At 46.8% G+C, this 12,272-nt stretch overlaps 1 protein-coding gene across 1 annotated transcript in view; it reads left to right on the top strand.

The window, feature by feature from the left end:
- The window catches only part of Maml2 (mastermind like transcriptional coactivator 2), a 325,655-nt gene that overhangs the window by 219,732 nt on the left and 93,651 nt on the right, over nucleotides 1-12,272 (top strand). Inside the window, exon 2 of the mRNA XM_075966824.1 lies at nucleotides 9,395-10,975. Within this exon, the coding sequence (XP_075822939.1) occupies nucleotides 9,395-10,975 (1,581 nt within the window). The remainder of the gene's footprint in view (nucleotides 1-9,394; nucleotides 10,976-12,272) is intronic.

The raw sequence follows: 12,272 nt of genomic DNA, 5'->3' as shown, positions 1-12,272 counted from the left end.
TGTGGTTCTCTGCAGAGCTTCTGTCTGTGTGGACGCCACAGTTCCTCACACTGGCATTCAGAAAAGAGGAAACACATCAACACTCTACACTGAACCTGGAGACGGTTGCTAGAAAAAAAGTATTTCTTCCAAACTTTCAAAAGATGATGACATCAATGCCAAGGACATCAAAGGCAGTGTTTGGTGCTTTCAGGGACTTTGCCAACCTACCTTCTAAGCACGTCTTAGTTTTCCTATGAGATTGAGGTAAAGATGAGCCTGACCCGGCAGGGACGTCTTAAAAGGTCTCATCCTGCCTCTGTATCCAGGTGATTGCACACAAACCAGCTCGCCCGTGGCAGTCCTTAGTTGTCCAAACATGATTCCCACAGAAGTTTCATTTCCAGATTGTTCTGCTGCTCTGAGGGGAGAATGGGTGGAGATTTATCTCAGGACCTCCCATGAATACCGTGTAGAGATGTGGAGACAGCAGAGGGCCCTGTTCAATCTCTATTGTGCTGAACTGATCTCATTCTTGATTAAGAAGGTCCTTCCTTCATAAAAGCTGTGGAAGAGTGGGGATAAATTGAAAAGATAAAAAAGAAACCAAAATAAATGCGTGTGTTTAGTTTTTTAGTTTTTGTTTATACTATAAAAATTTTAATTTCAAAGTACTTGTTGGCTTGTTTGAATCCCTGTTAGAGTTATGAATAGTGTGTGGCAAAGAGCAGGAGCCCTTCTTGAAGTGGCTCTGGGGACGAAAGGTAAAGGTGTGTATGTGACAAGTACTAAAGAGTAAATAGTAGGGGATGGCGGTGAACCCCCTAAACATCGGAAGCCATAAAACTCTCCAGGCCACAGTCGGCTCTCTCCTCCTGCCTCTCCTGCTGGGTTAGTTCCGTTCTTCTACATCCTGCAGATGAGGCATGCTTCCTGTGTGTCACTGAAGAAGGCCTTAGTCTGGAGACCAGCTGTCTTAGTCACCGTTTCAGTGCTCTGAAGAGACACCCCAGCCATAGCAACTCTTAGAAAGGAAAGCATTTAATTGGGCCTTTCTCACAGTTTCAGGGGCTTAGTCCATTATCATCATGGCAGGGAGTATGGTAGCAGTTAGCTGCGGTGCTGGAAAAGCTGCTAACAGCTACGTCCTGATCTGTAGGCACGAGCTTTTGAAATCTCAAAGCAGTGAACACTTCCTCCAACAAGGTCACACCTCCTAATCTACCCCCTTGTGACTAAGTATTCAAATATATGAGCCTTTGGGGACCATTCTTCAAAACCACCAGAGCAGCCAAGGCTCTCATTTCAAATATTCACAACTCTAGGGCAGGGGGAGCCTTGTTTCCATCATCCATTGCTAGAGGAGTAGTTAAAACATTCGATCTGAGCCCACAGTACACCTTGGCACTGTCTACTGGGGCTGCTTCAATGAAATGGTCTAGATTAGCACCTTTTCCTCAGGAATGTGGGGATGTGGTTAGCAAGGGAAGAGATAATTAGGGGCAGCCCATGCCAATCTGTTTTATAGGTAATATGTGTCAATATGGAAAAATAGAAAATCTTGACAATTAGAAGAAACAAAAAAGAAAACACCTTCCACCACCAGAACATCCATCAGCATCTCAAAGCCTCTTAGAAACATCTTTGTTTGCTTTAAACACTCTTCTTGTTCTCAGATTTACTTAAGTCATGTTAAAGATAATATGCAGTGGTTTAAAAAAGACAACATGGCCTTTTAGTCTTTCCCTACAAGTTATTTTATAACGTGGGAGACAAACTTTAAAAATGGAAGCTAATTAATAAAGTTATTTAAAATTGTAAGTATTGTCAAGGAAATAGCCAAGTAATTGCAGACAGGCAGGAGTAACAATCTTCAGATGGGGAGATCATGAGAAAGACCTCCACTGGATCCACCCTCGGAGGAGAGGAAAGGAAAGAGAGAGCTAGAGGGGTCCATGGCAAGAGCACAGAGCCCTGGAAGGCTGTGCACACCAGAGGGAAGGAGCCATACGCCAGGTTCCTGCAATGCAATAATTGTTTTGGAATGAGAGAGAGAGAGAGAGAGAGAGAGAGAGAGAGAGAGAGAGAGAGAGAGAGAGAGGAAAGAGAAGGGAAAGGGAGAGACAACAGGAGAGGAAAAGGGGAGGGGAGAAGAACAAGGTGGGGGAGGAGAAAAAGAATATGGTTGCGGTTGGGTATGTTGGGTCTGAATAGGACACACTATTTGTTGCTGCGTGGACAACACAGGTACAGAAGAGGTGAGCCAGAAGGTCAGAGTTCAGAATGCACTGAAAGCAAAGAGCATCTGAAAACGGAGAAGAGTGGCTTAGAACCAGAGGCTGGGAAGGGAAGGGACTTCTGATACCTATCTAAGTCCCCTGAGCCTCTCAAGGTAATGAAGGCTGTCATGAAGCTGCAGGAGGCTTTGACTTTGCTTTGTGAGCAGATGGAACACGACAGTAGCCATACTACAGCCCCAAACGATGAACAGACAATGTGGATGCTCTCTGACCCAGCAGACAACAGCTCTCCACCTGGACAAGCAATGGTATCAGTCAGCGAGGCTTACAAGAAGCAGGTTTCCTTGGTGAGCACAGGCAGAGAACAGAGAGACATAGGTGGCCCACGCTGACTAGTCAAGTGCCCAGACCACTGGCTGCCTAATCAGACAAATCACCAGGCAGTCCATGAGCATTTCCCTGGGCTACAGATGGGATGGGCTTTGAGGCCATGAGAAGCTGCTCTTCTGTTGACTTTTGAAATCGTAGTTAAGTGAAAAACTCACATACCCGAACCAGTTGCCAAGAACAATACAAGACAGAAAGTGCTAAAATCATCAAAGCAGAGCCAAAGAATACGGGGAAAGCGAGAGACTGTGAGCTAGCCTTCCAGGGATCTCTGGAGCTGGACCCTCCAAGTGAAGTGGGAGAGAGAAGCCTCTTGATTGATGATGTTTAATGCGCTGCGCATTCTGCTGAGAGGGACATTTCGAGCAGTAGGAGCAGAGCCAGCATTTCAGACATAGCATTTACTTTGGATCCACTTCGATATATTTTGGGCAAAAAGTGAGTCATGGATAAAGTATTTCATGTACAAAGTAGTTATTCTTTTTTTTCTTCAGGATTTTATAGAATATTATGTTCTTTTCTGTGTTTGACACTGCCGGCCCATCTCTGAAAGGCTCCTGTAGGTCCTTGTGATGATTATAGGGACAATTGGGGATGATTAAGGACATCATTATCATGGAATGAATTGGGAATGACATTATTTAGTGTAGTTGTCTACATAGGAAAGATACCTACTTTGAATTTCTTAAAATTAATCTTAAAGTTAGGATACAAAATAGTTTCGTTATGATATTTCTACATATATACGCATACATGCATAAATATGTATACATGTATGTATATACTGAAATCATATCTTAAGAATAAACAAAGAATTTTCAACTTTATCTTGGATTTTATGAAGAATGGCTGTTGTGTTGAAGTGATGAAGTCTGTCAGAGTCTGAGTCATGTGGAGCAAAGCTATGGACAGAATTTTCAGACACATGTAGTATATGTCCTCACCCGGTCTACCCACGGCAGAGCCCCCAACCAACAAAGGCCCCACAATTTTTCTTAAAGGAGTGCACAACTGCCTAAAATTCACAGCGGAAGTGTGCCCTGTTGCTCTGCAGCTCCAGCATTTCCACCCAGCATGGAATCAGTCAGATGAGCCTTGCACACCAGTCTGGGACCGTCTAATGGGGCACGGTGAGTCTGTCACCGTGTTCCTGCCTCCTGCAGTTTTGCTTCACGTTGCTGCTGTTTGGCTTCTTCATGGCTGTGGTTCTCAGGGCTTTACATTCATATGAAGACATGATCACACCAACTCCAGTGGGCTGAGCGTCAGCATGGCAGAGCGCCCCACAAGCTACAGACCTTTTGCTCTTGTTCGGCTGCTGAGTGGCTAAAAGGATCCTGTGTCCTGGGGACTGAGACAAACACTTCAACTATTTCAGGAAGCAGTTCGGGCACAGCAAGCATCATGGCAGCTCCGTGCTCAGGAAAGAGGAGCCAAGGCCCATACTTAGAGAGCGTACAATCAGCTCAGACATATTCGATCCAGCAACACTTAGCCACAGAGAAGTCCAGACTTCTACAGTGCCAAAACAGAGAGGGAGCTGTTTTGTTTTGTTGTTTTTGAGACAGGGTTTCTCTGTATAACACCTCTGGCTATCCTGGAGCTCACTCTGTAGACCAGGCTGGCCTTGACCTCACAGAGCTCCGCCTACCTCTGCCTCCAGAGTACAGAGATTAGAGGTGTGTGCCACCACCATCCAGCTGAAAGGAAGCTTTTTAATGTCTTTGGAAAAGGTCTCACATCTCCAGTTTCTTCACTCTTTCAATGATTTTGATGGTTGATGATAGACTTGGAAGTGACCCTTCTAAGGGGAAGTGAGAACCAGGGAGGAATTACTCTCACTTTCTAGAGTTGTAATGAGCTCAAAGGATTTATTCCAAGACCCCAAACATACCTATAAGGACCAGTAAGAAGTCACACGTGACCTTTTGGGTTGGCCTCTGTCTGGATCATCTCTAATTTCTAGCATCAATCGCATCTCTAATGGACTGTGAAGAAAACTCACATATGGTGGGATCCAGGCAAGTGTGCGCACACACACACACACACATCTCCAGGTAGCTACAGATTTGGTTCCTGCATGTTTGCCTGATTGAGAGGGACAGGAATCTACTTGGGGGGAAGCAGGGAGGAGACTGTGGCCTATGGGCTGAATTGTTACCTTTGTGAGGTACATTCCTTATTTCTAGGGCAGCAATGGAGACAAAGGGTGCATTTAGTTTGTGGGACAGGATGGGGGCAGGGGAAGAAACAGAAACCAGAGGATTGTGCAACCATGGTGCTTTCAAAGCCCTCCAGGAAGTTTATGTTTCAAGGCCTTTGGAGACGAGAAGCACAGCTGTTTCGAACAGCGCTGTTTACCGATGGGTCACAGTCTTCCACATGTGCCCTCTGTGCTTCTACCCCAGCCCCGGAAGACAGGTCACTGTTGGTAGACTCTGCCTAGCCTAAGCACGCTTGTGCCCACCCCAGCAGAGACCGGCTGTCTCAAAAGACAAAGGGGTTCAGAGGGAAGACTGAGCAAAGACTGGGGTGAAGAGCAGCGGGATGCTGAATTTCTGCAGAAGTCGGGATTCCCTGAGGAATGTAAACCAGACTTACTGCAGAAGGCCGCATCCCAGGGAAGCCCTCCGGCTGACCAGCTAGGGTGTGCGTTCAGTACAGAACCTCACAAATCAGCACAGTAATTTGGGTTTCTCGTGAAAAATTCAAGACGCTCTTTGGTTCTTACATAGTAAGGAAGAGTAAAGGAGCAGGTGCTTCAGGGGTTGGAGGGCGGTGTCTTCTGTCTCCAGCCTGGTCAGCTGCAGCATCTCCTGGAAACCCAGAGCGATATGATAAGAGGTGGCTCGGAGCTCTCTCTGTGTACTTAACACATCTTCTTTACTGATGGAGTGACCTCTTGTCTCACTTCTCTCTTACACTGGAACTTCAGGCTGACATCAAGAGATTTCTCTATCAACCTCAAACCAATGTCACCATTCCCTCCCTGACATCCATCACAGGGGTCCTGGATGTCCTTACCCATGCCCTGGCCGTGGTGTCCATCTTCCTAGTGCTCTTTCTTCTTGACTGCCTCACCGCTGCATCCAGAGCAATTTAGATGAGATGCTATAAAAGCTGAAAGAGAACTGGGTGTATGTCAACGATCAAGAGGCAGAGTGCTGGGGCCAGGTTGGCCTGTGATGGCTCACTGCTTTGCGGCATCGGTGTATTCTGTTTGCGAAGGGAGTCTTCTGTAGAACAGTGACTCCATTTCAGAACCAGCTGTCGGTGCCTGGCCCTTCAGTGGATGTGGGTGACATTTACGTCTGAGAGCCAGGTCTGCCCTGGAAGCACTTGATTGGCTTCCTAGTTTCGTTGCTGACTAGGCCGTGTGCCATCTAGAAATGGTACTCAGTTCTTGTTCTTACCTTTCTTATCTAGAAAACGCAGGGGAAGGGTAAAGTACCGAAAGAACCCTTCAAAGAGTTACTTTGAAGAATCTGAAAGCTGTAAGGACCATTTACCCGGGTGAAGAGCTTGCTTAGCTCAATGTCTGGTGCAGGCAGCCTGAATAAATGACCCTTGCTGCAGCTACTTCCAGAAAGAACCAGATAGCTCCTCCTGGATAGCTTACTTCTGTGCTCCTGGTAGCCCACAGAGAGAGGGCAGGCCGCATCCTGCAGTGTGCGCAGCTGGGGGCGGGGAGTGCAAAGAGAAGAATCTGGCAGAACAAGTTTTCAGGGTTTTTTGTTTTTTTCAAAGTAATAGAAAATAAATCAAAGGTGAAAACGCAAACCTGGAAAAAGAATGGATTCTATTGTTCCTTACTGGATAAAAGACTCTTCAAATGCTGTTCATTCTGATATGAAACACGAGCAACATGGCTGACTCTCTCGGCCCGCTGGCCGCTTCTCTACCCTAGATGCTGGCTGCCTTGGGCTTCTGCTTAACTTGGGGCTGGCTCCCATTGTTGTGTGAAAAAAGAAGACAGACAGCAGAAAAGGCTGGGGAAGCCCTGCCCTTGGCTTCAGTTTGCTCATCCCTGATAGGACAGGGTTAGAGCACTTGGCTAGTAGCAGTAGCCTCACTCATACTAACTTGAGCAGACAGGAAGACCCTCTAAAGATGCCACAGTGTCTCAAAGATGCAGAGACCCTCTCCACTCTGCTTCCATGCTCTAGGGCGGACTTCCACCGTGCCTCTGCAACAGCTTCCCGCCCGACTAGTGGATCTGGCCTCACCGTCCCCAAGTCTACAGTCATAATGGACGATCAGGTTGGCCCAGCATGGGTCAAGTTGCTTTCCCGTTAGCAGTCAGCGACAAGCCAGGCAATGCACAGGATCACCTGGAGCAGGCCTTGATGAGCCCGGTGCAAGGGACACAGTTCACAGTTCACAGGAATGACTGATCAGTCCTGTTCTCCCTCCCGCCCATCCCCAATTAGGCCCCATTTTACCTACATTCTAAGGTGGCTCTGTACTCACTACCTGTGACCCCCATCCTGCCACGTGAGCCTTGAGCCTAGACCAGCTTTCTGAAATATAACAGGATGGAAATGATGGGCTGTAGACCCAAGCAGACCTACCACTTACTAGTTCTGTGACCTGGAAGAGTGAATTTATCCCCATGAGCCTTAGTTTTCTTATCTATAACACACACCTAATGTATATCTAATGTTCAGTCAGACAGATGCCCAGAATAAAGCCATCATGTTTAAAACCCCTGGCACATAAGGGGTATATAGTTCTGTGAATTTCCTTGGCTTAATTCCGAAGTCTTCAAGAGGGCAAGGGGGTGTCTATAAACAAGAAGGGAAGGGAGAAAAGTGGTATAACTTTCTGAAAAGCATTTTAACTTCGGCTTCTCTGCAGTTATCCTGAGCACACATTAAATAATTTAGGTGTGTGAGCAGCGTCATGGGAGCCACACTGTGGTGGGTACGGCTCTTGTTTTAGAGACAAACCAGTTGTTTGTTCAGGAAACCAGTGACAATGCTTTATTGGTATAAAACATTTATTGGTATGGCTCCATGGTCCTCCAACCTTGTTCCATGGATGTGAGGGTCCCAGCCTTCAGTCTGTTCACCGGGAAAGTCATAATGATTAGGCATTATGACTGCACAGACATGTTACTGTGGGGAGACACGTACAACACAGTGAGCCGATACCTTTTCCTATAAGCTATAGTTTATGAAATTACTACAGTGAGCACTGTGCCAATTTTTACGTAACTTATCTAGATCCTTCCTATGAAAATGTTTTTAGGTATGGAAAACTGAGACTCAGACAAGCGAGTTGCATGGTTACAACATTGGAAGTAAGCGTGATTTGGTCTGCCCCCAGTACCTTTTCTTATAACGCATTTGCAATATTGCTTCTCAATACCTTGCTTTTGCTGCAAGGTTTAGTGGCTGTGGTGTCTGAATGAGGTTGCCCCACATAGACTTACACGCTTGAATGCTTGGTCCCCAGTTAGTGGAGCTGTTCCGGAAGAATTGGGAGGCATGGCCTTGTTGGAGGAGGTGTGTCACTAGGAGTGGTCTTTGAGGTTTCTAAAGTCCATGCGAGGTCCCGTGTCACTCGCTCTCTTCCCACTGCCTACAGAGAAGGATGCCAAGCTCTCAGCTACTGCTCTACTACCACGCCTGCTGGCTCCCCACCATGATGACAATATACTAACCCCTCTGAAAGTGTCAGCAAGCCCCCAAATAAATGCTTTCTTTCATAGGAGTTGTAGTTGCTGTGGTGTCTCTTCACGGCTGAAGAACACTGACTAACACAGCAGCAGAAGAAAAAAAAGTCTCGTTTAATAAATGCATCTCCATGTGGCATTGCCCCTTCCAGCATGAAGGGGCCCAGGGTGTGAGCACCCAGACATCCTAGGTCACAGTGAGGAAGGAGGATCTGGGAACAGCATGGGTGTGGCCACAGGCTGAGTCCAGACGATAACTCTTCTTGTCCAGTAGCCCAATACAGCCCTAAATGCAAAGTCATGGGATTAGAGAAAGAAAAACAATGAATGCTTTTCAGGAAGTCTCCTTGGGCCTGAGGAATATTCTACCTTACTTAGAAGATAGCGAACAGGGTAAGGTTGAACTTGGGGGAATATAAAACAAAGCTAGAAATTTTGTACTTTCTTAAACTGGTTGGTATTTCCCAAGTTGGTCAAAGTGTGAGTGCTTAGAGTATATAGCTGCCTAGGGTAGCTGTGCATGTGGGAGAGATATTTCTCTTGATTCCAGTAAAAGAAGAAAGCATGCTTAGATACTGGGAAGAAGTCCTCATGTGACAGAAGAATCCTTTCTCCTATTAACCTGTGTGTCAATCATGGGGATTTTGGGGACCTCTAAACTACTTTCATTTTCTTCTGTGTATCCCATTGTGTTTCAGACCAAGTCTCCTTGGGGAACAAATATTTGAATTTATATAGGCAGGAACTACAACTCAGGCAGTAAAGTGTTTGCCTAATATTCATAAAACCACAGGTTTCATACCCAGCACCACAAAAGCTGGGTATGGCGGTGCACACCTGTAATCCCAGCCATTTGCAAGGCCAAAGCAGGAAGATCAGAAGTTCAAGGGCAGCCTCAGCTACAATAGCAGATTTGAGACCAACCTGGAATAAATGAGATCCTGCTTCTAAAAACCAAAATAAAGGGTTTTTTTTTTTTTAGTTAAAAGTTTAAATATTGAGCATAGAAGCTGGAAAGTAATGTTTTTTTAAAAATAAAGTATAGCATTGCACTTGGTAAAATTGAATGAAATCTTAAACATGTCTATTTTATGTCCTTTCTGTCTTTCAGCTCCAGGGCTCCTTGAAAAGAAAACAAATAATCAACCTGTCTCCTGCCAACAGTAAGAGGCCCAATGGCTTTGTCAACAACTCGTTCCTCGATATCAAAAGGATCAGGGTTGGGGAGAACCTTTCCACAGGTCAGGGGACCCTCCCGGTAAATAATGGACAAAGTCATATGATGCCAGGACCCTTGACCATGAGCCAAGCACCCCTGAGAAAGACTAACGCTGCGCCCCCTCCTGGGCACTCTCCTAGCAACGCCATGTTTAACATGGGCTTAAAGGAGGTGAAGAAAGAGCCTGGGGAGACCGTGTCTTGCAGTAAACATGCGAACGACCAAATGACGCAGGAGAGTCAGTTTGGAGATGACCCTGGAGAGCAACTGATGGACCCCGAACTGCAGGAACTGTTCAATGAGCTGACCAACATATCAGTGCCTCCCATGAGTGACCTGGAACTGGAGAACATGATCAATGCCACAATTAAGCAGGACGACCCATTCAGCATTGACTTGGGTCAGCAGAGCCAGAGGAGTACACCTAGACCTTCCCTGCCAATGGAGAAGATGATTATCAAAAGCGAATATTCACCTGGTTTGACCCAGGGCACCTCAGGCTCTCCCCAGCTAAGGCCCCCATCAGCTGGCCCTACATTCTCCTTGGCCAACTCTGCTCTCTCTACTTCATCCCCAATCCCCACAATCCCCCAGAGTCAGCCTCAGCCTCAGACAGCAACAGGAACAAATAGGGCCCTGCCGAGCTGGCAAGAAGTGTCCCATGCCCAGCAGCTCAAGCAGATAGCTGCAAATCGCCAGCAGCATGCACGGATGCAGCAGCAGCAGCAACAGCAGCAGACTCCTCCCAGCTGGCCAGCCCTACCCTCCTCTGCTGGGCCATCCCCAGGGACATTTGTGCAGGAAAACATCCCCAGTTCTTCCTTTGGCCAACAGCCATTCAACCCACAGGGGTCATCTATGCCTGGAGTAGCCAGCAGCAACAACCAGTCCAAAGCAGTGACCAGCTATGCGTACAAGGCTAGCCCCTCAGCCCAGGCTGGACACCTGGATGTGCTTCTGCAGCAAAAGACTCAGGATCTCAGTCGAAGTTTTATTAACAACCCGCACTCAACCTTGGAGCCCCGACATGGCAACACCAAGCCTCTATTCCATTTTAACTCAGACCAAGCAAACCAGCAGATGCCTTCTCTTTTGCCTTCCCAGAGCAAGCCTTCTCTCCTGCACTACACGCAGCAGCAGCCGCAGCAGCAGCAACAACAGCAACAGCAAGGCTCGCTGGCAGCTCAACAACAGCAGCAACAACCACAGAGTTCATTGGTAGCTCAGCAGCAGCAGCAGCAGCAGCAGCAGCAGCAGCAGCAGCAGCAGCACCAACAGCAAGGCTCGATGGCAGCTCAGCAGCCTCAGCCGCAGCAGCAGCCGCCGCAGCCACCATCCCAACCCACCCAACCTTTATCAAGCCAGTCTTTGCTAAGGTCACCCCTGCCACTTCAGCAAAAGATTATGCTTCAGAAAATGCAGCCTCAGCCCATCGCAGGCCTGGGATATCAAGTCGCTCAACAGCACAGACAGGTAAGGGCTCTGGTACTCTACCCCAGAACTCTCACGAACAATTAATTTGGTTATTATAGGATACTCTTATGCTTATGGTGAAACATGATTAATACCAGAAACCCAGTGGTCCTCATGGGCACACAAGAGTTTGGTTCTCTCAGTATGTCTAGAGCAAGCACTGAAGTTCCCTTATACACACTCACTGCTTCGGGGTTCTGTAATGATCAGCAATTCTTAGAACTAAGGCTTTGGTGATATATCCAGTTGTCAATCAGTTCCTGATATGCTTGGTGTTCATTCATCCAACCAGAAAACCAGATTAATATGCACTGAACGCTACTACACAGAAGACACTGCGGTTAGGTTGAGCATTGGGATAAGGTTAGAGGTGATGCCGAGGGTGGTCACTGATGTGGCCAACTGTTGTATTCAATCCCAGCCTCTCCTACAAATCCCATGGGACTCAATTCTCCCCATCTTCTCACCAGCCCGAAACCTCAGGCACCATCTAGAGACAGAGCCAAGCGCCTGACACTATGGCTTTAATGCTGCATAGAAAAGGCAATGGCATGAGAATGCTAAGGTCTTCCCCAGGGAGCAGAAAGCAGGGATGGCTTCCATAAAGAACTGTGCTTGGGTGGCGTGATAAGGAGTACAATAATCATCACTATAGCAAAATAAGGGTCTAAAAAGTAGAAATAAACCCAGAGTTGTCTTATGTCCTTTGGTTTTACATTAAATAAAGGCTTAATTCTACCCTGATGAACAGTGTCAAGAAATTGGACATTCCTCCAGAAGACATTCTGGTGAATAATTGCTGACCACCAGGGAACATGGTAGAGGAATCTCTTCCTGGATAAGATGGAAGGAGGGAGAGAGGGAGGGAGGGAAGAGTTTGAATATTGCATTGTCCATGTTGCTGGCAGATGTGCGTTACCATAGGGCAGCAAGTTGCACGGCAGAGAATGGAAAACCACAGACTGCCAACTAGAGGAGTAAAAGATTTCAGCCCCCACCCGGTGTGTGTGTGTGTGTGTGTGTGTGTGTGTGTGTTTGCGCGCGCGCACGCGTGTACACGTGCACATGTCCTATTTATGAGCCGTGGAATAGTCTTGGGTAGACTTGTAAATATTTTACATTAGCATGACATAATAACCATATAATCCTTTTATAAAACAATTTTAGATGATTTTAAAATGTATTAGAGAACTTCCTTCCAATGCCACATGCAAGCATTTTGTCCTGGGTAAACGTGGGTTCAAATTCTCTCTTGACACTCCTTGTCACTTGCCACGCCCTCTCAGCTGCTCCCCAA

This window comes from Microtus pennsylvanicus, chromosome 3 (assembly GCF_037038515.1).
Source record: "Microtus pennsylvanicus isolate mMicPen1 chromosome 3, mMicPen1.hap1, whole genome shotgun sequence".
Lineage (NCBI taxonomy): Eukaryota > Metazoa > Chordata > Mammalia > Rodentia > Cricetidae > Microtus > Microtus pennsylvanicus.
The sequence above is the reverse complement of the archived record's forward strand: the minus strand, read 5'-3'. Positions and strand labels throughout refer to the sequence as shown.